Raw genomic sequence first — 25,138 nt, forward strand, 5'->3', positions numbered from 1 at the left:
TACTTTAACTGAGCCTTTCTGTTGTCTTTTTGTATCTATGATAACATACCTTTGCAATGTCAAATTTCGTTTTTCCAGACCCCTCCAAGTACAGACATGGCATCAGAGGGTAACCACAAATCCCCTCATTGTTACTGTTATCAGTTCATTCTTAAGGGTTAATGATCTTGTACCCACCTGTAGAACATGTGTATCATGTCTATCATTTTACCTTTTATCCAATCCCAGATGTTTCCCAGTTTGCTTTCTCCTGCCTCCCTAATCCATCACTAATGGATTTCACGTAACCCCTTCTGCCTCCTTTGATTGTAATGTATGAAATAAAGGGCTAAATTGCCATTCTCTGGAGCATTTCTCAGTTCATTGAGATTTTGCTTCATGGCAATTGTCAGTTTGGCTCAAATAAACTCACCGAAAATTCTCTGCAGGTTCTAATGTATCTTAGTTGACACCACAGACCTCACAGTCCCCAATGAACCAAAAATGTCAGAGTCTGCCATTATCCCCAACAACTATCTCAGTGGCGCCATCCCAGTCAGGCATCAAATGAATGGCACACACGTAGTTAAGAGCTTCAAGCACGAAAATACAACCCTGTCTTAAATCACACACTCAGGCAAAAGGGTACTACACCAGTCCCTCAGCCAAGGCCACAGGGCACAAGCTACCAGAGCTGAGGTGTCACATCACAAGCCTTAAAGATCTGAACACCAGGTCCCAATCACGGATCCTGGTTCCAACCTCATCATACACGCGCCTCTTTCCCCTCCACTGCTCCCCCAAGCCCCATCCTCCGAGCGTCCCAACCCTCAGGGGAAGCGACCCAAGAACCTCCGGGTTCTCCAGAAGATCCTCTTGTTAGCCAGCCCTCCGCCCCTTAATGCGCCTGCGCATTCTGTACAGCAAGAAAGCAACTCCCAGGAACCTCAATTCTTGGCTCTTGGGGACGGAGCCAGGAACTCAGTGAAAAAAAGCCTTAATGTATAGCTTTTCTGATTTTTCCCCACACTCAGTTCTGATAGGGGAGCACGCCGGGATTATCGTCAATAGCACCGGTCACTCACCAGGTCACTTTTGCAGGCCGGTGTAAAAAGATCTGGACACCCTGGCTTTTCCGGCACCCGCTTCTCTGCAGTGTCTGCCTGGCCTGGTCGGAATCAGGAGCACGGGTGGGGGGCATGCCCCGTTCTCCCGAGTCCCTGCGCACTCCCACAGAGGCAGGCGCTCTCCAGAATCCCGCGGCCGGACTTGAGTGCTGGGCTTTCCTTGGAGCCAGGTGTGGCCTGAGTTCGGTAAGCCAGGCTCCGTTGTGCTCGGCGCTCTTCTGAAGAAAGCCAGCGCAGCACTGGCAAGTCTTTGCTGCGGACCGGGAGTGGGTCCTGGAGCCTGCCTTTCCTCCGGAGTGAGGACCTGCGGTGGTTCTGAGACCAGGAGGGCGCGCGGTGAATTTCCTGCGGCGGTGGCTACGCTCGGCTGGGTTTGTGCGCGGGTACTGTTCTGCAGTGTGAGACCCCGTGGCCCTGCTCACCTCCACAAACACCTCAGTTACCTAGGCCCGGCTGTAAGAGAAGGCCAGAGAGGGGAGGTGGAACTCCGTAATGAAGATCCTTAGCAGAATTTTGGAATTGGGTTTTGGGCGGGCCTCTGGGAGGATCCGCTGGACCGAAGAAACCGCGGTGGGCCACCCGGCAGAGGGGTGGGGGTGGGGGGTACCGAGGACAATGCGGTGTTTGAACTAGGGCACACTCCGCTGAGAACTCGGATATCTGAGACCACGGACCTTCTCCGCCCTCCTCTCGTTTTCTTTTGTGCGTACAGGTAGAGAGGATCGAGGGGACAGGGAAGGTCGGTTTTCTTTGACCCTGTCAAGAAAATCTTGGGATGTAATGAACCTTGTTTGCCTTCCCAGTTTTGCCGGTCTCCTGAGAAGGCCTTTTGAAGTGAAACGAATCGGTGCCGCACCTTTGAAAGCCAGGTTCTGTGTGATCATGTGCTGCTTCTTTGTTTCTGTGAACAGAATTTGATTTTCAGGAGGCAGGGATTTTTTATTTCCTTTCCCTGAAATGCCCTGCTTACGAATTATCTCTCGGATGTGGGTCCTAGAATTTCCCTAGTAGTCCACAGCAGGGACCTAAGTAATGGATTCCTTCTTCTATTGTCCACCTACTTCCTTTGTACAGTTAGTTAACCATGCGCGGTATATTCAGTTGCTCTGAGCACTGTTTTTCCTAAGGAGTCTCAGGACAGAAATACCTATTCTGTAAATTGATGCTCATCCTTTGCTTTCTACAGTGATTTATTAATGAGTAGTTTAGGGTTTAGGTATCTTTAATCATTCTAGAATAGGAGTGGGATTTTTTTTTTCCAAGGGAACTCATAAAGTGGAAATTTTTGTTAACAGCTGGCTATGGTTAGAAGTTTGATAGCATGAGTTTGTTTTGTTTTGTTGATGTAAAAAAATCTAGACCTGTAGAAGACTTTATGAGTTTTTTGGGTTTTTTTTTTAGCCCAAACTTCTGGCATTTGCTGCAGAGCAGGATCTCAAGTGCTCCAGAGAGTATCAGTTTTGCAGCTTCTTTTATATATTTGAAATTAAGGAGGGAATGTAAGGAAGATTATATGGAGGTGGGAGGAAGCAAGGCTCACTTGAAGGTGGTTATGTAATGGGGTGCAGCCAGGGCCTCCCCCACCCCCCACAAAGAGGGGATTTGTAAAGAGGTGTGGGGTCCAGAACTCGAGGTGTCCAGGGAAAATAGATTTCCCCCTCCCTAGGTGGAGGGCCATGGGGAATGGGACACATGGAGCAGGGCCATTGACAGTTTGCACAGCAACAACTGGCCAGCTTCATACCTGATATGCAAAAATGGTTATTTTGCATGTCAATAGCAGGCTACCTAGGGAGGTGGGCATGACTTTAACCTCTGATGTAAGTGGGAGGCAGTTCCCCTGGTTAAAGTGCCTCTATAAGATCTTGGTTCACTCCAGCCACAGGGCCACCCCAACTGGGACTAACTGGCAGCCCAGAAAGGATGGAAACAGGGCAGTGCTAGCAGGTGTAGCCAAGTGTGGGAGGAGGCAGAGATGGGGTTGCAGAGGAAGATCCCTCTGGGATTTAAGCCCTGGCAGGACAGCCACACTAGTTCTAACCACGTGATTTTGAGGGCAGAGAGGGAACTCCCTTGCCCAGTAGGCTTAGGAAGAAGGAAAGCAAGATGTAGCAGCCATGCAGAGCTCTCTCAGTAGTTTGAAAGAATGCAGTAGAGGCAATGCAGGATGGGGGACAATGTGAGATCTTACAGGAAGGAAAGGGGTAAAAGGACTCTTGCTGGTGGGCCACGTGGTTTTAGATTAACAACTAGAGATGATGACAATACTGCTGGTGGTGCCAGGCACCTTGGGAGGCCTGCCAGTCCACACGAATTGAATAGTTCCTTTCCTTTTTACCAAACTCTGGCATTGAGAGCCACAATCTAGGAGACGTGGGCAAAGAATCCACAGTGATAGAGATCCCAGTGGAGGGGGCTTGTTTCGGTAACAGTATCTGGGCTCCCCCCCTCCCCCGCCCCCCGCACGAGTCCATTTGGTAACAGTTACATTTATTTCAAAGGTCTGTTAACCCAGAAGCACAGAAACAATGGACAGGGCTTGCTTAAGGCAAAGATAAATAAACTACTCACTAAGGAAGAATGGGGTAGGGGAGAAGTATAGGCCTGGGGCTTGACCTGCCCTGTTAGGAATTTATGATAGGAACACCCTGTGAGATTACTTTCCATAGAACCCCTTTTTAGTTTATTTTCAACAATTTAAAAATTGTGTATAATTAGGATGTGAAGCATGTTTGGATGTGTGTATATATTGTGGAATGGAGTGATTAAACAATCAACTTAATGTTTTCATCACCCATTGATTTTTTTTTTGCTGTGATGAGAATACTTAAGATCTGCTCTCAGCAATTTTAAGTATATAATGCATATTTGTTATCAGTAGTAAACATGATGTATGTTATTGTTAGGTCAGAGTTGCTCAAGAAACCAGATGGATGCAGCAAGCTAAGGAGCAGGGTTTATCAGCCGGGAATAAGAGGGAAAGTGGAGCCAACCGAGGGGGGTTAGGACTCCCTTGGTTGTTCTCAAGGCAGGGTTTTCGTGCACAAAAAACTGCTGGGTGACTGGTTGGGGTGTCAGAGTCTGATTGGCTAGAGCTGGTTGTTGGATGCCATTTCTGCTGACCATTGTTCTTGATACATCTTGTAAGGCCCCAGTTAAAGCTGCATCCTGTTATGCTGGATAGGCCAACCCCAGACCCCAATCGTAGCCAGGCATCTGTTTTTCCTGTGTCCCATGGTACAGTTCCCGCCTGGTGATTTCCCATTTCTCCTAGGCCTACCTAGGTCTGTCAGTGGATAAAAAATTACTAAAACTATGCTTTCCATAGTAGAAAGCCAGGAGATAATGTTTAAAGCTAAAAATTAAGAAGTAACAATATTGGCATGTTATTTAAATGAATGGAGTTTAAATGGCTAAAAGAGGTAAAAGTTATTGCCTCTAGATTTGGAAGATAGGGGGAAAGGTAGCAGGGATGGAACTGTTTGGGTTTATTGGAATAGTTCTTGCAGAGCTATTAATTTATGTTCTGGTATAAAGTAATAGAAATTTTCAAATTATGATTACATGGGAGAGGTTTTATAAAATCATAAGAGTTTTTTTAATCTTTACTAGAGGATATACTTTTATTGATTGGAGAGGGAGTGAGGCATCGACCAATTGCCTCCCATCAGTGCCCTGACTGGGAATTGAAACCACAACCTTTTTGTGCATGAGACGATGCTCCAACCAACTGAGCCGCCTGGCCAGGGTTCTAGGAGGGTTTAAAAATCCTGATTCCCAGGTCACACTCTAAGAATTAAATCAGAATTTTGGGGGATTGTGGCAGGCATCAATATATTTTAAAGATCTGCAGGGGATTCAAATAATGCTGCAAAGTTTGGGAAATTTTTTGTATACTATTTTTTATACTCTGATTTAGGGAAGCCAGCCAGATTTCTGAGTTTTAAAAGGAAGTTTTGGTTTAGATGGTGTAGCCATGGATGAAAGGAGGGGGATATGCTCAGGGCAAGTATGGACAGCCCATGGTTAGGTTCAGTTCAGTCTTCCTCTTGTGGACGAGTACATGGAAGCCTTCTTGCTCAAGTGGGAACATGCGATTTCACGCAGGAGTCTCTGCTCTTCGTCTGTCTTCATGCAATTGATTTCCCTGTGGTTTGTGCGAGCTCATATATTTGTCTAAACTGCCTCTTCCTTTCATAACTTGTATGCGTTTTAGGGGAGAAGTGAAAGTTTTGTATGGAGAAGTGGGTTTTAAAAATTTAGAGCTCTGAGGCAATTATGTTAAGGCTTCCATTGTTTCCCCAGTTCTAGCTTCAAATGGCTTCTGCTTCTCCATTGAATGACCCATAAGGAAAACTGACCAGTTCTTGCAACTCTGAAATCATGGCTCATGTAAGTTGGTGTTTCTGTATGAAATTTTGTAATTTTTTTCAAGTTTTATAAACATTCTCTGAAGCTTCCTAATAGAGCCCCATCCAACAGCTTCTTCCCAATCTCTCTCATTCTAGTGAGGGGTGGAGCCCATCAGCCCAGGCCCCTCCTTGTGTGGTCTCTCTTCTCCATCAATGTCCATGTGCAAAGTGAGCAATTACTCAGCATCTCCTGTGTGTTTGGTCTTTGTCTAGAGTAGAGATGAAGCAGAAATGAGGTCCCTAGAGGGAGATACTTGATCTAGGACTTTTATAACTAGAGAATACTTTAGTACTGTCTTAAAGAATTATAACACGAGCCACATGTAATTTTAAAATTTTGTAGTAGTTACACATTAAATGTTCTATGGAATTAGTGCCTTCTGCATGCAATAAGAAGCATGTCAGTCTTATAAAAAGTATAGAGTAATGTGCAAGGCACTTATATAATCTTAAACATTTTAGTAGTCACATTTTAAAAAGTAAAAAGAAATGTACAATTTATTTTAATATTTTTAAAGATTTTACTTATTCATTTTTAGAGAGAGGGAAAGGGAGGGAGAAAGAGAGGCAGAGAAACATCAATGTGCAGTTGCCTCTTGCGCATCTCCTACTGGGGACCTGGCCTGCAACCCAGGCATGTGCCCTGACTGGGAATTGAACCAGTGACCCTTTGGTTCACAGGCCTGTGCTCAATCCACTGAGCTATATAAGCCAGGGCTATTTTAATATTTTACTTAACCCAATATAACCAAAATATTGTCATTTCAATGTATAATCAATATACAGATTTTTGAAGTATTTTACATTCTTTTTCTTTTGAAGTCATCAGTATCTAGTGTGAATTTTATATTTACAGCACAACATGTGTCTAAGCTAGCATGTTGTACATTGTAGCTTTTTAGAGATTTCGTGTAATACAAATTTTAAAGATAACTTGTTTTAAAGTGTGATCATTAAGTTTAAGGTATATAAAATGGACTATTGTGTATCAAATCAGAAATATTCAATAAGGATCTGTTATAATAGGGAAAAATGCTAATGATAGACTATAATGATGAAGTTAGGTCTGAAAGATTCTTTTATGTAGATTCTTTTTAAAAACATTATATGGTTCATCTGGGGAAAAGAATTCCATCAGTTTTTTTCTCTAATTCTTAAAGGAAAACAGGTTAGACAAAATCACATTTATTGAGAATTTTTGAGGCCCATGGTAAGCAGTGTCCTCATGAACACTTTTAATTAATTGGGGAATTCTGATATTTACCTGAAAAAATATATATATATAAAATTAAGTATCCCACAGTACAGAGGCAGTTTTGCTGATAGCAGTGATAGGCAAACTATAGCTTATGAACCCAGATTCAATCCATGGCCTGTTTTTGTATAGTCTATAAGTTAATTACATTCTGAAAGAATTTTTTTAAATGAAGGGAAAATGGAAGGAAATGCAACAGAGACCATATGTGGTGTTCAAAGCCTAAAATACTGGCCCTCTGCAGAAATAATTTTACGAATAATATGTGGGTTTGTCATTTCAGGATTTGGTGATATTCAGAGATGTGACTGTAGACTTTTCTCAGGAAGAGTGGGAATGCCTGAACTCATACCAGAGAAATTTGTACAGAGATGTGATCCTAGAGAACTATAGCAACTTGGTGTCAGTGGGTAAGCTTACCTGTATCAGATCATTTGGAAATTCTCAAGAACTGATTTCTGTGCTGTCTTTCTAAAAATTGCCTGGGAAATGGAGACAACAGTACTTGAACAACATTAAAAATTATAAAAATTTTTAAAATGCTAATAGAAAAAAAATTTTAATTGCCTGATTATCTGCCTCGTAGTTTGGAAATAGATAACTTCAGTTATTGAGCTGTGAAATAGTACTTTCAACTTCTTCCATAATTCATTGACCTTTACATCTTTCTTTGCCTTTTCTTTAATTGCTTCTCTTTAATGACAGCTAAATGTAAATTCTTATATATAACAAAACCATTGTCAAAAAAATGTGGTTTCATGCTGCTGTAGCTAGTCTATTATCTGCTAACTCGAAGTATAAGTAGGAAGACCAAGGTGTCTGGCTCTACATACCTATTGAAAAAGCCTTTATAATATATATGATGGTGGGTTGAATCAACTGTTAAAACTCAAGTGGACACCTTTTTATGACATTTTCAATTCACTACAAAGGACATATATTTTAATTGATATATGATTAGTAGTTTAAAATACATGAACTTTGCATTTACCATTGAATGAATATCCTGGCAGAAAACTAATTACTTTAAGCAAAATGTCAAAAAATAGCAAAATTGGTCATATATATGACCATTTCCACTATATACATATAGTACTTAGTGCCTACTAGTACTAGGGACTTATCCAAGCACTTTATGTTTATGAAATCAAATGTCACAAGAGTATTATTGGTAGACATTATCATTCTCTCAACAACTGAGAAAACAGGCCCTAAGACTCAGGTGACAGGCATGATTTGAAACTAGTGCTCACAGCCATTAACTTCCCTGTAAGAGAGAGCCTGTATAGTTTTAAATTAAAATAACATGATGTTTCTACCTCTTTGTTCTTGTTAGTGTTTGTGATCCTGAACTAACTTTGATACAAATGGGTTTTAATCCCATTATTCTTACTAGTTCTGCAGCAAGTAAATACTTTCTTTATTATGTCCCTTTTTTTTTCCATGCAGGATGTTCCATTTCTAAGCCAGATGTGATTACCCTATTAGAGCAAGGGAAGGAACCTTGGATGGTTATGAGGGATGAAAAAAAGAAATGGAGGCCAGGTGAGTGAGTGCTGAACAGGCAGAGGTAAGCCATTATGGGATGGCTGGGAAGGAAACATAACCTTAGATGTTGATTATGAAGAAAAGGCCTGAAATCTGGAAAGAAAACTTAGACATCATCATGAGCCACCAAAGAAATTTTACCTTTACTTCCACTTACCATTTATTTCTTTACACATATTTCCCTCTCATTTCCATAGGGGAAAACTTTCTTCCCTAATGACAACCATTTTACCTGTTGGGTGGGCCAAAAAGTCCATTTAGTTTTTCCATAAAATAAAAAACAGGTTTTTCTTTTTCACCATTAACTACATTTGGTATTTTGAGTACGTGGGCTATCTCCTACATGGCATAACATTGATTGTTCTTAGTGTCTCATTTGATTGCTATCAGCTTCAGCTGGTCTACCTGACCAAGGGGCAACATCCAGCAGGAAAACTGCAAACCACTCTTGATCCATTCAATCAGTCACAGCACCTCTTTACACTGCAAAAATCCATTTTTGCATTTCAGTTGTGTTTTTACCTTTTTTTAAGTACAGTTGTCTTCATTTTCATCCCACGATGTCCCCCCTCTGCCCCATCCATCCCCATCTCTCACCCTCAAACCCACCACCTTTGGATTTGTCCATATGTCCTTCATACATGTGCCTTGGTGCCCCCACCCCATTATCCCCTGTTATCCCTCTCTCTCCTCCTCTCTGGTTACTGTCAGATTATTCTTAATTTTAATGTCTCTGGTTGTATTTTGCTTTCTTGTTTGTTTTATTGATTAGGTTCCACTTATAGGTGAGATCACATGGCATTTCTCTTTCACTGCTTGGCTTGCTTCACTTAGCATAGTGCTGTCCAGTTCCTTCCATGCTGTTGCAAAGGGTAGGAGCTCCTTCTTTCTTTCTGCTACGTAATATTCCATTGTGTAAATGTACCATAGTTTTTTAATCTGCTCATTTACTGGTGGCCATTTAGGTTGTTTCTAGCACTTGGCTAGTGTAAATTGTGCTGCTATGAACATTGGGGTGCATAGGTTCTTTTGAACTGATGTTTCATGATTCTTAGGATATAATCCCAGCAGTGGAATTGCTGGGTCAAAAGGCAAAACTATTTTTGGTTTCCTGAGGATATTCCATACTGTTTTCCACAGTGTCTGCACCATTCTACATTCCCACTAACAGTGCACTAGGGTTCCCTTTTCTCCACATCTTCGCCAGCACTTGTTTGTTGATTTGTTTATGATGGCCATTCTCAATGGTGTGAGGTGGTATCTCATTGAGGTTTTAATTTGCATCTCTCTGATAGCTAGGAATACTGAGCATCTTTTCATATGTCTCTGGACCCTCTGTATGTCCTCTTTGGAGAAGTGTTTGTTCAAGTCCTTTGCCCACTTTTTAATTGGGTTGCTTGTTGTCTTAGAGTGGAGTTATGTGAGTTCTTTATATATTTTGGAAATCAAACCCTTGTCTGAGGTATAATGGGCAAATATGTTTTCCCATATGGTTGGTTCTCTTTTCATTTTAATGCTGTTTTCTTTACCCATGCAGAAGCTTTTTATTTTTATAAGATCCCATTGGTTTATTTTTTCCTTTATGTCCTTTGCACTAGGGGACATATTGGTGAAAATGTTACTGTGTGGAACATCTGAGAAATTCCTGCCTGTGTTCTCCTCTAGGACTTTCATGGTGTCATGACTTGTATTCAAGTCTTTTATCCACTTGAATTTACTTTTGTGTATGGTGTAAGTTGGTGATCAAGTTTCATTTTTTTTGCATGTAGCTGTCCACCTCTCCCAACACTGTTTGTTGAAGAGGCTATTTTTATTCCATTAAGTGCTTCTGCCACCTTTGTTGAATATTAATTGACCGTAGAGACTTGGGTTTATTTCTGGTCTCTATTTTGTTCCATTGATCTACGTGTCTGTTCTTATGCAAGTACCAGACTGTTTTAATTACTGTGGACTTGTAATATAGTTTGATGTCAGGTGTTGTGATCTCTCCTACTTTGTTCTTTCTCAAAACTGCTGAGTTAGTCAGGGTCATTTATGGTTCATATAAATTTTTGAAATGTTTGTTCTATATCTGTGAAATATGTCATTGTTATTTTAATAGAGATTGCATTGAATCTCTAAATTGTTTTCAGTAGTATGGACATTTTGATGATGTTTATTCTTCCAAAACATGAACATGGTATGTGGTTCCATTTGTTTGTGTCTTCCTGTCTTAATTTCTTTCTTCAGTGATGTGTAGTTTTCTGAGTACAGGTCTTTTACTTCCTTGGTTAGGTTTATTCCTATGTTCTTTATTTTTCTTGTTGCTATATGAAATAGGACTTCTTTCGTGATTTGTGATTCTGATATTTCATTGTTGGTGTACAAGAATGCCTTTGATTCCTGAATATTGACTTTGTATCCCTCTGTTTTGCCAAATTCACTTATTAGGTTGAGTAGCTCTTTGGTGGAGTATGTAGGATTTTCTATGTACACTATCATGTCATCTGCAAACAATGACAGTTTTACTTCCTCTTTTCCAATTTGGATGCCTTTTATTTCTTTTTCTTGTCTGATCATTGTGGCTAGGACTTCTAATACTATGTTGAATAGAAGTGGTGAAAGCAGACATCCTTGTCTTGTTCCTGATCTTAGTGGGAAAACTTTTAGTTTTTGCCCATTGAGTATGAAATGGATGTAGGTTTCTTATATGTTGAAGTATGTTGAAGTATGCTCCCCTCTACTCCCACTTTCCTGATTGGCTTTATCATAAATGGGTGATATACCTTATCAGATGCTTTTTCTGCATCTATTGACATGATCATGTGATTTTTTGTGTCTTTCCTTTGTTTACGTGATGTATTACATTTATTGATGGCCAATATTGTGCTATCCTTGTATCCCTGGGATGAACCCCACTTGATCATAGTATATGATCTTTTTTTTTTAAAGATTTTATTTATTTATTTTTAGAGAGGGAAGGGAGGGAGAAAGACAGAGAGAGAGAAACATCAATGTGCGGTTGCTGGGGGTCATGGCCTGCAACCCAGGCATGTACCCTGACTGGGAATCGATATATGATCTTTTTAATGTATTGGTGGATATGGTTTGCCAGTGCGTTTTTACCATTTTTGAAATAATAAAGCATAATACGCACAAAATGTTGCTTGTTTTCTTCCATCTTCACTATTAAAATGAGTACACAAAAACTCACCACTTCTGATGTTTTTAAAAAATGCATGCTGATATGATAGCTATCACAATACAATCTAACAAAGTTGTTTTGAATGCAGTTAAAGACAACTAAGCACTACTATAGTCATCTCATGGCAAAACAAACAAACAAACTTTTTGGCCAACCCAATAATACATATATTTCTTCATTGCCCTCTTTTCATGGACTTTGCATTGTAGTAGGAAAGTCAAGCAAAAACACAAACAAATGGATTACCAAATACCATGAAATGATTAAATATTATTAACAAAAGTGAGTAGAGTAAGAATGTAGATAATTATGATGGGAGAACGGGGTAATTTTGGATAGGATGGTTATGGAAGAGGAACCAACTGGGAGAGGCTGAAACTTGTCAAAGATGGAATCATTTGAACATCTATACACATAACTGCAATGAGTTATAACACATAAAATATGCTTAATTTCATAAATTCTTATGATAGTAACAGCAAATTGTTCACCACTGGGACCTACTAGAGAAATAACTTATTGGAAAACATAAATTTAAAAGATATAAAACATTTATAACTGCCTTCCTTACTATAAGAATTGTTCTTCCTTACTATAAGAACTATTCTTATAGTAAGGAATGTTTTTCTTAATAAAAGTGTTCAGTGAATAAATGAAGAATGATAGAATATTGCCGTTTTGGAACCTATTATGAGCTATTGGACCAAGACCTCAAACATCAATGCTGATAGCATCACAAAAGAGACAATCAGCATTATATTTCCTCTAATGTAAGGACACAGTATCACGTAGGAAGTAACTTTGCCAACAAAATTGACCTTATGTCTGATCAAGGTTCTAAAGCCAATTACCAATTACAGTCATCCCTTGCTATATTGCGGTTCACTTATTGTGGCTTCACTGTATCATGGGTTTATTTTTTTTAATATATCTAATTCTATATTGTGGAGCTTTCACTATATTGTGGGATTTTGCAGTATACTGTACCCATATAGAATTTTATATGTTGTTAAAATTATGTAGGTTTAAGAGTGTAGAAAGTGTTTAAGAGCATATGAAATGTTTATAAGAGTGTGGGAAAAGTTAATAACAGAGTGGGAAAGGTTTATAGGTGTGTGGGGTTTATAAAGCCTTAAAGTATATATAAATAATAAAATAAATATAACGCTGCTACTTTCACCTATCATGGGGGTCTCTGGAACATAACTCCCACAATAGGTGAGGGATCACTGTAATGGGAAGAAGATTGAGGAACATGGTTTACTATACCTTGATAACATTGTCAGCAAAATTCAGAATATGGGAAAAGCTACTTGGCCAAAAAGATTTTCATCAACAAATAAATTACTAGAGAAATCAAAAGATAACAGAAGAACCTATAGATTAAAAAAAGATATACTCTATGGCCTTTTAATCAATTATGAGTTTAGAGATAGTTGAAGGAAGTGTGATTTTTGATGATATAAGAATTGTTCATTTTTTAGGTTTTGATAATGGTATTATGATTATGTTTTTAAAGAAAATTTTTTAGACATGAATTCTGAAAGAGGTACAAAAATAGTTTAATTTATGGAATTTGCTTTAAATATTGTGAGCAGCATAGGCCAGGATTAGGCTTGGGTTGGTGATTATTAAGGTCCATTCATAGATACAAAGATGTTTACTATACTATTCTGTTCACTTTTGCAGTGCTAGTAATGCTCTTGTAATAAAGTTTTGTTTTAAAGTTATTAGAAGATAAGAGGAGAAAGAAATGAGAAATGTGGCAGTAGTAAAAATAAGTATACACAACTTGGAAAGCTTTGCCATGAAGCAGATATAGGATATAGGAAATGTAAGATGTGAGGTATTAGAACATATTTATAGGCTGAAGGGAATAATTTCAAAGAGAGGAAAATTGATAGAGTAGAGAAAGAGGACAGTTTTGTAAACAATGATCTTATAGATGAGACAGAGTAGGAACCAACTTATGAAGGAAAACTATGCATTTAGTAAGGATATGGTTATAGGTTAGTTAGATAATGTGGTGAAGAGAAGAATTGTATTTTTCTTTCAATTGCTTCTAATTTCCTGGTGAAATAAGCAGTAAGATTACCATCAAAATGTGAGGATTATTTAGTGTTTTTTTTAATTCAGTATGGAATATTTAGTATTTGATCAGTATAGATTCTCAGAAGTACAATTCTGTGGTCATAGGGTTTTAACTTTTATAGATCTCTTGATACATTAACCCTAGTGTTAATGTGACTAAAAACACATCTGTCATAAATATTTTGCATCCCATATCATATTGTATCACCAAAAAAAAGTGATTACAGATTATATTAATTTTATGACCAGGTACTTTGCTTCTCAGTTTCTTTTTAATTAAAGCTGATACCCTACAAATGGAAATAACATTTCTCTTTTTATATTGATCTGAGGTGGGCTAATATTTTGGTTTCACATAGCCCTTGATTTGGTAGAATCCACACTAGTATTGGTTTATTAATTTTAAATAGTTAAATATTTTACATATATCTTAAAGTTTGGAATATTAAAGTTTCCTACCATAGGCCAATCATTTAGTGCCAGCCTTTTGTTTCAACATAGGTCTAATCTACTCCTTATTGATTACATGACACAAACAGTGCATGGGCTATTATTTATATTTTTAGTTTATTTAAACTAGAATATGAACCTCAAGATGCTTGTGAAGCAGTCTGAGTAAGGTCTTTGATTTTTATATCTCATTAATCTTTACTATTGTCTCAGTCATGTCTACTTCAATAACAATGTAATGTTCATCTGTAGCCCGTACTTTCAAAACAATCAACTTAGTTTTCATAGAAAAATGGTTGTCTTTTGCTGCTTGTAGAGATAATAACTCACATAAACAAATTTGGGAACAAACGTTGGCTGACTTTTTGTTAAGATTACAGCTCAGCTCTTTGTAGAGTAGTCTCCTAGGTAAGAAGTGTCAACATGTCAATGTCTTGATCTGGCATGTCACTTAAGTTGGGTTCACTATATGCCTTCTGGAAATGTTCAGTTTGTTTTTAATCAAAACCTCCACATTTATTTGGGTAAGTTTTATAACTTATGCTACTTTTTATGAGTAATTATGAACGTTTTGTTCTGTTTATTTGTACATTGTTCACTCTATTCCATTACTTTTTCTGTTGTTTTATGTTTCTTATGTCAATTTGTATGGGTTTTTGTGCTGTGAACACTTTCTCATTTTTCATTTTTTTAAAGATTTTATTTATTTTTAGAGAAAGGGGAAGGGAAAGAGAAAGAGAGGGAGAGAAACAACTATGTGTGTTTGCCTTTTGCACACCCCCTACTGGAGACCTGGCCCACAACCCAGGCATGTGCCCTGATTGGAAATTAAATGAGTGACCCTTTGGTTTGAAGGCCAGTTCTTAATCCACTGAGCCTCACCAGCCAGGCCTCATTTTTCTTATAAATGTTATGACTGTTTAATTTGACTTTGACACTAGCTTTTTGATTACTGATTTTCAGTTTATAATTTCCAAGTAAATTCTTTGAAATTACCACCTTATTTTAAGAACATTATTCATACATTTGTAACTGTCCCTTACTACTGTTATGACTAGCTATTCATCATTTTATATATCATTTGTATCATATTTATCATAATGATGTCCTGAATTAACTTTTTCCCAAAAATTTTGACAACATTCCTATAATGTATTGCTGCCGTGGCTGGGGAGGTGAAGACAGACAGGTGATATGGGAGGAGAGCAGGAGGGGTGCTTTTCCTACACACAATTTAAATCATCGTTACCTTTTAATCTCTTTTTAGTATATCCTTTAAACTTATTGAAATATAAATGCATGCAAATATACAGAAATTATAAGCATGCAAGTCACTGAATTTTTCACAAAGTGATCACATGTAAATTCAGAAAAAGAGCTTTGCTAGTACATCACAAGCTTCCTCCTAACTCCTAGTCATTCCTTCTCACCAAAGTTGACCACTATCCTGACTTTTAAGAACTCTATAGATTAATTTTACTGTTTTCAGGCTTTATAAAAATGCAGCCATACAGTATATATTCTTTTATATCTGGCTTTGTTAACTCATTATTGTTTGTGAGATCAATTTAAGTTAGGTGCACTTATAGATTATTTTTGTTGCTGGGCAGTATTGTGTTATATCAAAATGTCATAATTTACTTAGCAATTCTTCTGCTGATGAACACTTCTTTCCAATTTGCACAAATAAAAATAATGTTTCTGTATTATGAGGTTTTTCTTCTTTTTAAAAAAAATATATTTTATTGATTATGCTATTACAGTTGTCCCATTTCCCCCCCTTCATTCCCATCCACCTTGCACACCCTCTCCCACCCACATTCCCCCCCTTTAGTTCATGTCCATGTGTCATAAGTTTTTTAGCTTCTACATTTCCCATACTATTCTTGCCCTCCCCCTGTCTATTTTCTACCTACTGTCTATTCTACGTATTCTCTGTACATTTTCCCCCTTTCTCCTCCTCCCACTCCCCTGTTGCTATCCCTCCATATGATCTCCATTTCTGTGGGTCTGTTCCTGTTCTAGTTGTTTGCTTAGTTTGTTTCTCTTTGTGTTTTAGGTGTGGTTGTTAATAATTGTGAGTTTGCTGTCATTTTACTGTACAAGTTTTTTATCTTCTTTTTCTAAGATAATTCTTTTTAACATTTCATATAATAAGGGCTTGGTGGATGAACTCCTTTAACTTGACCTTATCTGAGAAGCACTTTATCTGCCCTTCCATTCTAAATGAAAGCTGTGTTGGATAGAGCAATCTTGGTCCTTGCCTTTCATGACTTGTAATACTTCTTTCCAGCCCCTTCTTGCCTGCAAGGTCTCCCTTGAGAAATCAGCTGACATTCTGATGGGAATTCCTTTGTAGGTAACTGTCTCCTTGTCTCTTGCTGCTTCTAGGATTCTCTCCTTCATTTTAATCTTGGGTAATGTAATTATGATGTGCCTTTGTGTCTTTGGGACTCTCTGAGCTTCCTGGACTTCCTGGAAGTCTATTTTCTTAGCCAGATTGGGGAAGTTCTCCTTTATTATTTGTTCAAATAAGTTTTCCACTTGTTGCTCTTCCTCTTCTCTTCCTGGTACCCCTATAATTTGGATGTTGAAACTTTTAAAGATGCCCTGGAGGTTCCTAAGCTTCTCCTCATTTTTTTGAATTCTTGTTTCTTCCTTCTTTTTTGGTTGGTTGTTTCTTTCTTCCTTCTGGTCCACTCCATTGATTTGAGTCCTAGTTTCCTTTCTATCACTATTGGTTCCCTGTGCATTTTCCTTCATTTCACTTAGCATAGACTTCATTTTTTCATCTAACTTGTGACCAAATTCAACCAATTCTGTGGGCATCCTGATCACCAATGCTTTGAACTGTGCATCTGATAAGTTGGCTATCTCTTCACTGCTTAAATGTATTTGCTGTAGAGCTTTGATCTGTTCTCCTGTTTGGGTCATTTTTTTTTGTCTTGTTGCACCTGTTACATAGTGAGGGGCAGAGCCTTAATTATTTAATGCGGCGGGGCAACCCAGTTGCTGGGTTGTGACACTGTGTGGGGGGACAGAGTCCAAGAGAGAACAATGGTGCTTGCTTCGCTTTCTGTCTGATTTCAGTCCCTTCTGCTGCTTCAGTTCTTTCTGCTGCTTGAAAGGCCCTTTAATTAAACTGGGCCTTTCTGGTGCTAATCCCCATGTGGGTGGGCTTGTGCACGTTCTAGGACCTCATGGGTGTCTCTAACAAACTCTCCTGTGAGGCTTGGAGTCTCTCCCTGTGCCTCAACCCCCATGGGTGTTTTCAATCAATGTTTTGAGGCTTTATTTCCTGGTGCTGGGACCCTGGGTTGCATGGTCTGTCTTGCTCCCCAGTTTTGCCTGGTTTATCTGCACGCAAATGTGGGATCACCCAGTCAGCCAGCTGCCTTGTGCGTAGTGCCTTGCTTCACAATTGCTGCCTCACTGGGTCTGCCTGTTGCCACCCCATGCCTGGGTCTGCCAGCCGCCGCCTGTGCACCCAGGGTCCGCCCACTCCTGTCTTGCGGACCCAGGTTTTGTCAGCTTCTGCCTTGCGCGCCTGGTGCCACTGTTTTTGTGCCTGGGCCCAATAGCACCCCACCTATGAGTCTGGATGAATGTGTCTATTTTAACTCCTTGGTTGTCAGACTTCCACACAGTTCAATTTTCTGTCAGTTCTGGTTGTTATTTTGTTTCTGAATTTTTGTTGTCCTTATTTTGGTTGTGTGAGAAGGCACAGTGTGTCTACTTACACCTCCATCTTGGCCAGAAGTCCTCTGTATTATGAGTTTCTTAAACTACTGTTTTCTTTTTGAAAATTATTGAACACTTATTACAAAAATGTTGAGAAAATTTGTAACATAATTGTGCATAGTTATATAAACTTGCTGAAAATAAGTAGAACCTGTCATTACCCTGGTTGTGAAAGCAGAAGGAGGTTTACTCATGACTATGCAAAGTAGAAAATGAGCTGTGTTGACAGTATCTGCAAGTGAAAGTAGACAAGCAGTTGGAAGGATAATCACTTGTAAAGAAATCACCATTTTCCATGTTTATATTTGACTGAGATAGATTACATGGGCTTTTGTTTTCCATCTCTGTTGGGAATGATGAAAAAGAATATTTAATCAATGTAGTAATGTGCAAGAATGATGGCAAGGCAACATGTGCAATAACTTTTACAAATTGTGAGAAATTAATAAACAGTCACTATGTTCTATGATTTGTTATTCAATGATAATTGAAAGATTATTTCTGCCCTCAAGGAGATTTAAGATAAGAAAATAAAAATTGAGACAATTCAGGAATATGTTACAACAAAATTGAAAAAAAGTGTTAAGCAAGAAACAAGTTACTGAGATAGGAAAGAAAGGATATAAATTAGTTGAAATTACCAGGAATAATGTTTTTGTAACATGGTAGCTAAAGGATGAAAGGAACCCAACCAGCTGGATAACCCAAGTCAGTGTTCCTAGGAATTTTAATAACCAGTGAAAATCTCTAGGAAATGGAAGGATCATGACATAGGAGCAAAGGGGACAGTCAGTGTTTTAAAATAAGGTAAACAGCAGCCATGTTATTCATGGTAAGGTGTTTATACATTATTATAATTGAAAGAAACCATTAAAATTTTCAAGTACAGAATTTCAAACTTTGATCTGAATCTCAACAATCTGGTGTTACCATTTTCTTTATTCCCCTTTACTTTCTTCAACTTAAATGATTATTTTAGAGTTTTTGCATCCATTTACTTCAACTGGGTTTTATTTTCTATTTTAAGGCTTTTATTTGCTTACTTGTTTACTTTTTCTAGAATAAGAAAATAGCATGCATTTATCCTTTTTTTTTTCAGATTTGGAATCCAAAATATTTCAAAAGGATATTTATGAAATGAATTTGTCACAGTGGGATATAATGGAAAATATTAGAAGTTATAGCCTGGAAGCCTTCTTTTTCAGAAAAAAATGTGAATATAAAATGTTTGAGGGCCAAAAAGGTCTTCAGAAGGGATATTTCAGGCAAGTGAAAAAAAACACTTCTGAAAAAAGGCCCACTTGCAGAAAACTTAAATCTCTGACTTTATATGAGAGAATTCATAATAGAGAGAAACCTTATGAATGTGGGGAATGTGGAAAGGCTTTTAGAGTACGCCAACAACTTACTTTCCATCAGAGGATTCATACTGGTGAGAAACCCTATGAGTGTAAAGAATGTGGTAAAGCCTTTAGACAGTGTGCCCACCTTAGTCGACATCAGAGAATTCATACTTCTGACAAACTCCTTGAATGTAAAAAATGTGGAAAGATCTTTACATGTAGTGCAGATCTTCGAGTACATCAGAGAATTCATATTGGTGAGAAGCCCTATGAATGTAAAGAATGTGGGAAGTCCTTTAGAGTACGTGGACAACTTAATCTCCATCAGAGGATTCATACTGGTGAGAAACCCTATGAATGTAAGGAATGTGGAAAGACCTTTAGACAGTATGCACACCTTACTCGACATCAAAGACTTAATGTTGCTGAGAAGTGCTATGAATGTAAGGAATGTGGGCAGGCTTTTCTGTGTAGTACAGGCCTTAGAATACATCACAAACTTCATACTGGTGAAAAACCTTATGAATGTAAGGATTGTGGGAAGGCATTTAGAGTAAGGCAACAGCTTACTCTCCATCAGAGAATTCATACTGGTGAGAAACCCTATGATTGTAAAGACTGTGGGAAGACTTTTAGCCGTGGCTATCATCTAACTCTCCATCAGAGAATTCATACTGGAGAGAAACCTTATGAATGTAAAGAATGTCAGAAGTTTTTTCGTCGTTACTCAGAACTTATTTCACATCAGGGTATTCATATTGGAGAGAAACCCTATGATTGTAAGGAATGTGGGAAAGCATTTAGACTATTCTCACAACTTACTCAACATCAGAGTATTCATTTTGGTGAGAAACCTTATAAGTGTAAGGAATGTGAGAAGACTTTTAGACTGTTCTCACAACTTACTCAACATCAGAGTATTCATACTGGTGAGAAACCCTATGACTGTAAGGAATGTGGAAAGGCCTTTAGACTTCATTCATCACTTATTCAACATCAGAGGATTCATTCTGGTGAGAAACCATACAATTGTAAAGAATGTATGAAGGCGTTCAGACAACACTCACACCTTACTTACCATCAGCGAATTCATAATGTCACTAAATAATTATAAGAAAGTCTTCCATTGTTAATATTACGTTAGGGAACTTTGGTAAAAAAATTCTAAAGGAAAGTTTTTGAATGTAAGAATTCCTTTTACTTCATGCTCACAGCTAACTTAAGAGGTTTTATTTTAAAGGAAGGATATGTCCATGAATATGAAGAAGCTTTTCATCACCATTTAAATGATGTTAAATTTTAGGAAACTTATTCTAGAAAGAAAATCTCTTAAAGGAGTGAATGTGGGAAAGAAGTTGATGTGGTAATGTTCTCTAGTAGAGAATTTTGCAACACATGAAATTAATGGAACTAGTCAGGATTCTCAGTAGAGGTTAAGAACACTAGGTGAAATGTTGATAGGAACTTCATTGTGAGTAGGTAGGTCAGGCTGACATCTGAACCCACTGACTAATTTAACCTCATCAAAAATATGACAAAATATCTTAATGAGGTAAAATAAGACATCTTGTCAAAAAATATTGAAACAATCTAAGTAAGCATCAAGATCTAACTCCCAGTTTACAGGAAATTCAGGGAGTGGAAGAACAAATTACATGATGCAAAAAGAAGCATTTAGATCTAAAATATGGGTAATTCTATAAGGGGGATTACCTGGCTTCTCAACCAATAAATTGGCACTGAAAAAAAATGAAAGTGGAATTGCTTAGATATTAAGAGCCTTAAGAGGTGTATGAACCAAATGTAGTTAACATTAAGAAATTACGTTTTTGTTGAATGATTAATAGCACTGTGTTTATGTAAAAATGGCTGAAGTTTATATAAACAAGGTGATACAGTGTCTGGAATTTTCTTTAAAATGTTCACGGAAAAGAGGGTGAATAACAAGTTTGTCAAAATGGTGGTAAGATGAGTGTCTTGGGTACACAGTTATTGTATATTTGGTTTTTGCTATTTTCTCTATTTTTATGTATTTAAAGTGTTCTATAATGTTTTTAAAAGGTAAAATTATGCAGTGTTATTACCAGTTTGAAGTGAATTTTTTTAGTGAATGAATTTTTAAAATGCCTATATATTAGAACTTGTGGATATTGCCAAAGCTCTAAGCAGTGGGATATTAAATATGCTATAATGTATTTAGGAAATTAAAGAATGAGGGTCCAGATTTTACTAATTAACTTATTACTCTATCTGTTACAGTTCCTGTCCCATCATACTTCATACATATCATATTTTTAAAGAATGAGTAAAAGCAATTAAATGTGGAGATTGATGGAATAGACATTGCTAGCAATGTGTAGACCACTCAAAATTGAGCTACTAAAAACTTGAAGTGTAACTAGTTCAAATTAAAATGTTAAGTGTAAAGTACACATGGGGTCTTGAAAATTTACTTAAAAAAGAATGTAATATATCAATTTCTCACAGCATTTATCTGCTGTGATGTGGAAGCAGTGATACATTCAGTGGATAACATTGTTATATAATACAGAATCCAATTTAAGTGTGTTTCTACTTCCAAGTAGCACATTTTTATACTGAGGTCTTCTTGGTTCTACCCTGAGTCATGCTGGGATTTTTTTTATTCCTTCATAAACGGTGGCTTGTGTGTACAGCTGAATAGTTTGCTTAGATTATTTTTAGCCTGTAGACATTTTGGGATCCAAAGACCCTCTCTCACTTTGTACTCTTTCTGTCTTGTTCAACTTTGTATTGCTTCAAGTAGTACAGTTCTCTTAAAAACTATTTTATGTGTGTTATTAGGGTTCATTCAATTAGACAAAGGATCAATAGGATCTTCTCTGTATGGGGTTCACTGTGAGGCTGCTGTGAAAAAATAACTTTAAAATTATTAGAAGGCCTGCTATCTCACAGAAAGGGTAAAAGTTGGCTTCATGTTTACCCTAAGGCTGCATTTTCATGCAGAACCATATAGTTGATTGTTTTTCCTCTCTCAGGGTTTTTATACCTCTGAGGACATTTTGTTACCTGGAAACAGTCATAGAACCTGCTATATTTCCCTGAAATTGTATTTAAAATATGTACAAATTTCTATAACAAATATAATGTGTGTGGGGTTTTTTACTCTCTTATTATGATGGATTACCTTCATAGATTTTCAAATATTTATCAAGTCTGGAATAAAGTCCATGTGTTTATAATTTATACCATTGACCCTTGAATGCAGGTGCAGGAAGCTGATCTATTAGCTGAAAATTTGTGTATAACTTTTGACTCCATCAAAACTTAACTATTATTAGCCTACTACTAATAGTCAGTCATACTGAAAGTATAAACAGTTGATTAATGTATATTATGGATTTTACATGTGTTATATACTATATTCAATGGATCTCAGCTAGAGGAAAAATGTTAATACCATAAGGAAAATACATTTACAGTACTATGCTGTATTTAGTGATACCATAAATATACATCATCTGCAAGATGAATTATCAGTACATACCTAAGTACTGTCTTGTATGATACAAAACAATGTAGATGTTACACATATCACTACATATTAAAAATAAAAAGATGTGAAAAATCCATTTATTTATAGGTATAACTGTGATAACAAAGAAGCAGCAATATGATTCTTTCATGGCAGCCTAGCCTATACATTAATGAGTCATAAAATTTTTATGGCATACAACATTAGCCATATTTATAATACATTATTGGAAATATTACATTATTTAAAGGCCACTTATCTGTGATGGGCTAATACAGTTTCTCCAATTATGAGAAGTACTGCACAATAATGCAATTCACAGAGAGCAAAGTTAGAACAATGAAAAAGCCAACATTAATTTTATAATACAGATTAATAACATGCCTATGTAAGGGATAGGCTATCCACTTTAAGTCTTATTCACTATGTTCTACATGATGCATACTTAGGCAATGATGATACAAAAATGTCTCATGATTTCTGGCCAAGTTAGTAGAGTAGGTAAACACTGCTCACCTCTTCCCATGACCACATCAAAATTCCAGCCAAACTATGGAATAACCATTGAGAGCCACCTGAAGACTACCTGAGAAGTCCTATAACTAACAATATAAAAAGGAAGCCACTGTAAGACTGGTAGGGGTGGAGATGGTAAATCAGCTATCCCACACCCACCTGGTGTGGAGAAACCTCACTGAGGAGTGAAGCAGTTTCAGCTTCACACCTAGTTCCCCCAGCACAGGTTTCCAGTGAGAGAAAGAGAAGTCTCTATAACTTGTGGCTGTGAAAACCAGCAGGGATTGTGGCTGAGTAAGATAGAGTTTCTGGAGTCCCAGGTACTCCTCTTAAAGGGCCTGCAATAGACTTACTGATGGGCTTGCTCAGAGCTTCAGCAGTGGGGCAGCAGTTTGAAAAGAACCAAAGACAGGAAGGGACTAAATTGTCTGGATTCAGGACAATGTCTTGAAGGGCAGCTTTCTCCCCGACAAGTGCTGGCAAGGGCTATAGTTCCTTTGTTGAGCCCTACTCTCACCCAGTCTGCAGGCTCAGGCAACACCATGTATAAGTCTCCAGCAACTTGGCTAATGTTATTGCACTTCAGTTTCCTGAGACTCCATCCCACCAAACTTGTGAGACCACACTTCCAGTGGTTTTGCCATACAACTGGCCAGTCTTGGCTCATGCTTTGGAACTCTATAAAAATGCATAGGTTTATGCCCAACACCTCTTGCTAAGTGGCCCCAAACCTGGAACTGTGACAGTTAGTTTAAGTTTGCAGGTTAACCTCTCTCAGGCACTGGCAAGTTCAGCACAAGTGGCAACATCTGCTAATCACTTTATAGCTCATATGAGATGGCCCTAGGGCAACAGCTGATATTGTCCTGGAGTTGATCACAATGGAGACAGAGCCAGTCCCAAGAGGTCCCAGAGTCAACACACTTGGTGGCCAGTTTCAGACTACAGCAGAAACCACTCAGCCACCTCCACAAATGACAGTAGGACCAGAACCACGATAAGTGAATACTGCTTCATGGGGTCAGTCCCTGCACAACAGATCCTCTGCTATTGTCATCACCAGTTCTCATGGCCAATCTTCCTGAGAGTCAATCTCTCCCATTTACATGCCAACAACAATAATGGTTCAATTACCACAGGAAGGCACACAAAACCCACACAAAAGACACACCTGGAGCACTCAACTCGGGTGACCAGGGAGACTGCCACTGGACTCTACAGAACACCCACTACGTAAGGCTACTCTACCAAGACTGGGAGAGGTAACTGCTCTACCTGACAACATAAGAACAAACAGAGAGTCAGACAAAATAAGGGGAAAGAATTCAAAGTGAAAGAATTAAACGCCAGGAAAAAAAGACTAAACAAAATGGAGACATGCAATCTACCAAATGCACAGTTCAGAATACTAAACTGAACTTAGAGGAAGAATAGGAGAACTCAGTGAAAACTTTAACAAAGACATAAGAAACAAAAATGAAGATAGAAAATATTTTTTAATTAGTTGCAAATGAAGAATACACTAAAGGCACTCTCAGATTACATAAAGCAGAGAATTTACCAGTGATTTGAAAGACAATGGTAGCAGAAAACACCCCATTGAAACAGCAAAAGAAAAAAAATGAGAATAGTTTAAGGGGCCTCTGGAACAATAACAAGTATACTAACATTTATATCATACAGATTTCAGAACAACAGGAGGAATCAAGGAATTTAAAATCTACTTGAAATAATAATGGAAAACTGCCCTTATCTGGCAAAGGAAATAGGCATACAAGTTGAGGAAGTGCTGTGAATCCCACAGAAGATAAATTCAAAGGCCCAAACCAAGACACTTATTAAATGCCAAATATTTAAGAGAATCTTAACAGGGGGAAAAAGCAATTTGTTACCTCCAAGGGAATTTCCATGAAACTGTCAGCTAGTTTCTCCACTGAAACTTTGCTGTTAGAAAGGACTGGCATGAAATGTTCAAAGT

General features: G+C 37.9%; 1 protein-coding gene across 3 annotated transcripts; it reads left to right on the top strand.

Annotated features, from left to right (window-relative positions):
• The first annotated feature begins 917 nt into the window (after positions 1-917).
• Positions 918-22,907, top strand: ZFP30 (ZFP30 zinc finger protein). Of its 3 annotated transcripts, none has more exons than XM_045846602.1 (5): positions 918-1,292; positions 5,412-5,498; positions 7,057-7,183; positions 8,223-8,318; positions 18,887-22,907. In XM_045846602.1, exons 2-5 carry the CDS (start codon positions 5,490-5,492, stop codon positions 20,236-20,238), a joined length of 1,584 nt encoding a protein of 527 aa, XP_045702558.1. In that variant the 5' UTR covers positions 918-1,292; positions 5,412-5,489; the 3' UTR covers positions 20,239-22,907. The 3 variants fall into 3 exon arrangements, with proteins under 3 accessions (XP_045702558.1, XP_045702561.1, XP_045702559.1); XM_045846605.1 differs by lacking the exon at positions 918-1,292 and adding an exon at positions 1,348-1,477; XM_045846603.1 differs by lacking the exon at positions 918-1,292 and adding an exon at positions 1,464-1,561.
• Positions 22,908-25,138: the final 2,231 nt, after the last annotated feature.

The sequence above is a fragment of the Phyllostomus hastatus genome, unplaced genomic scaffold, assembly GCF_019186645.2.
Source record: "Phyllostomus hastatus isolate PE091 unplaced genomic scaffold, TTU_PhHast_1.1 phas_contig_5, whole genome shotgun sequence".
NCBI lineage: Eukaryota > Metazoa > Chordata > Mammalia > Chiroptera > Phyllostomidae > Phyllostomus > Phyllostomus hastatus.

Bases quoted from the DNA above. Each gene is read 5' to 3' on its own strand.
- ZFP30 (XM_045846602.1), top strand. The intron at 7,184-8,222 runs GTAAGCTTACCT...TTTTCCATGCAG, and splicing joins TAGCAACTTGGTGTCAGTGG to GATGTTCCATTTCTAAGCCA. The intron at 8,319-18,886 runs GTGAGTGAGTGC...TTTTTTTTTCAG, and splicing joins AAAAAAGAAATGGAGGCCAG to ATTTGGAATCCAAAATATTT.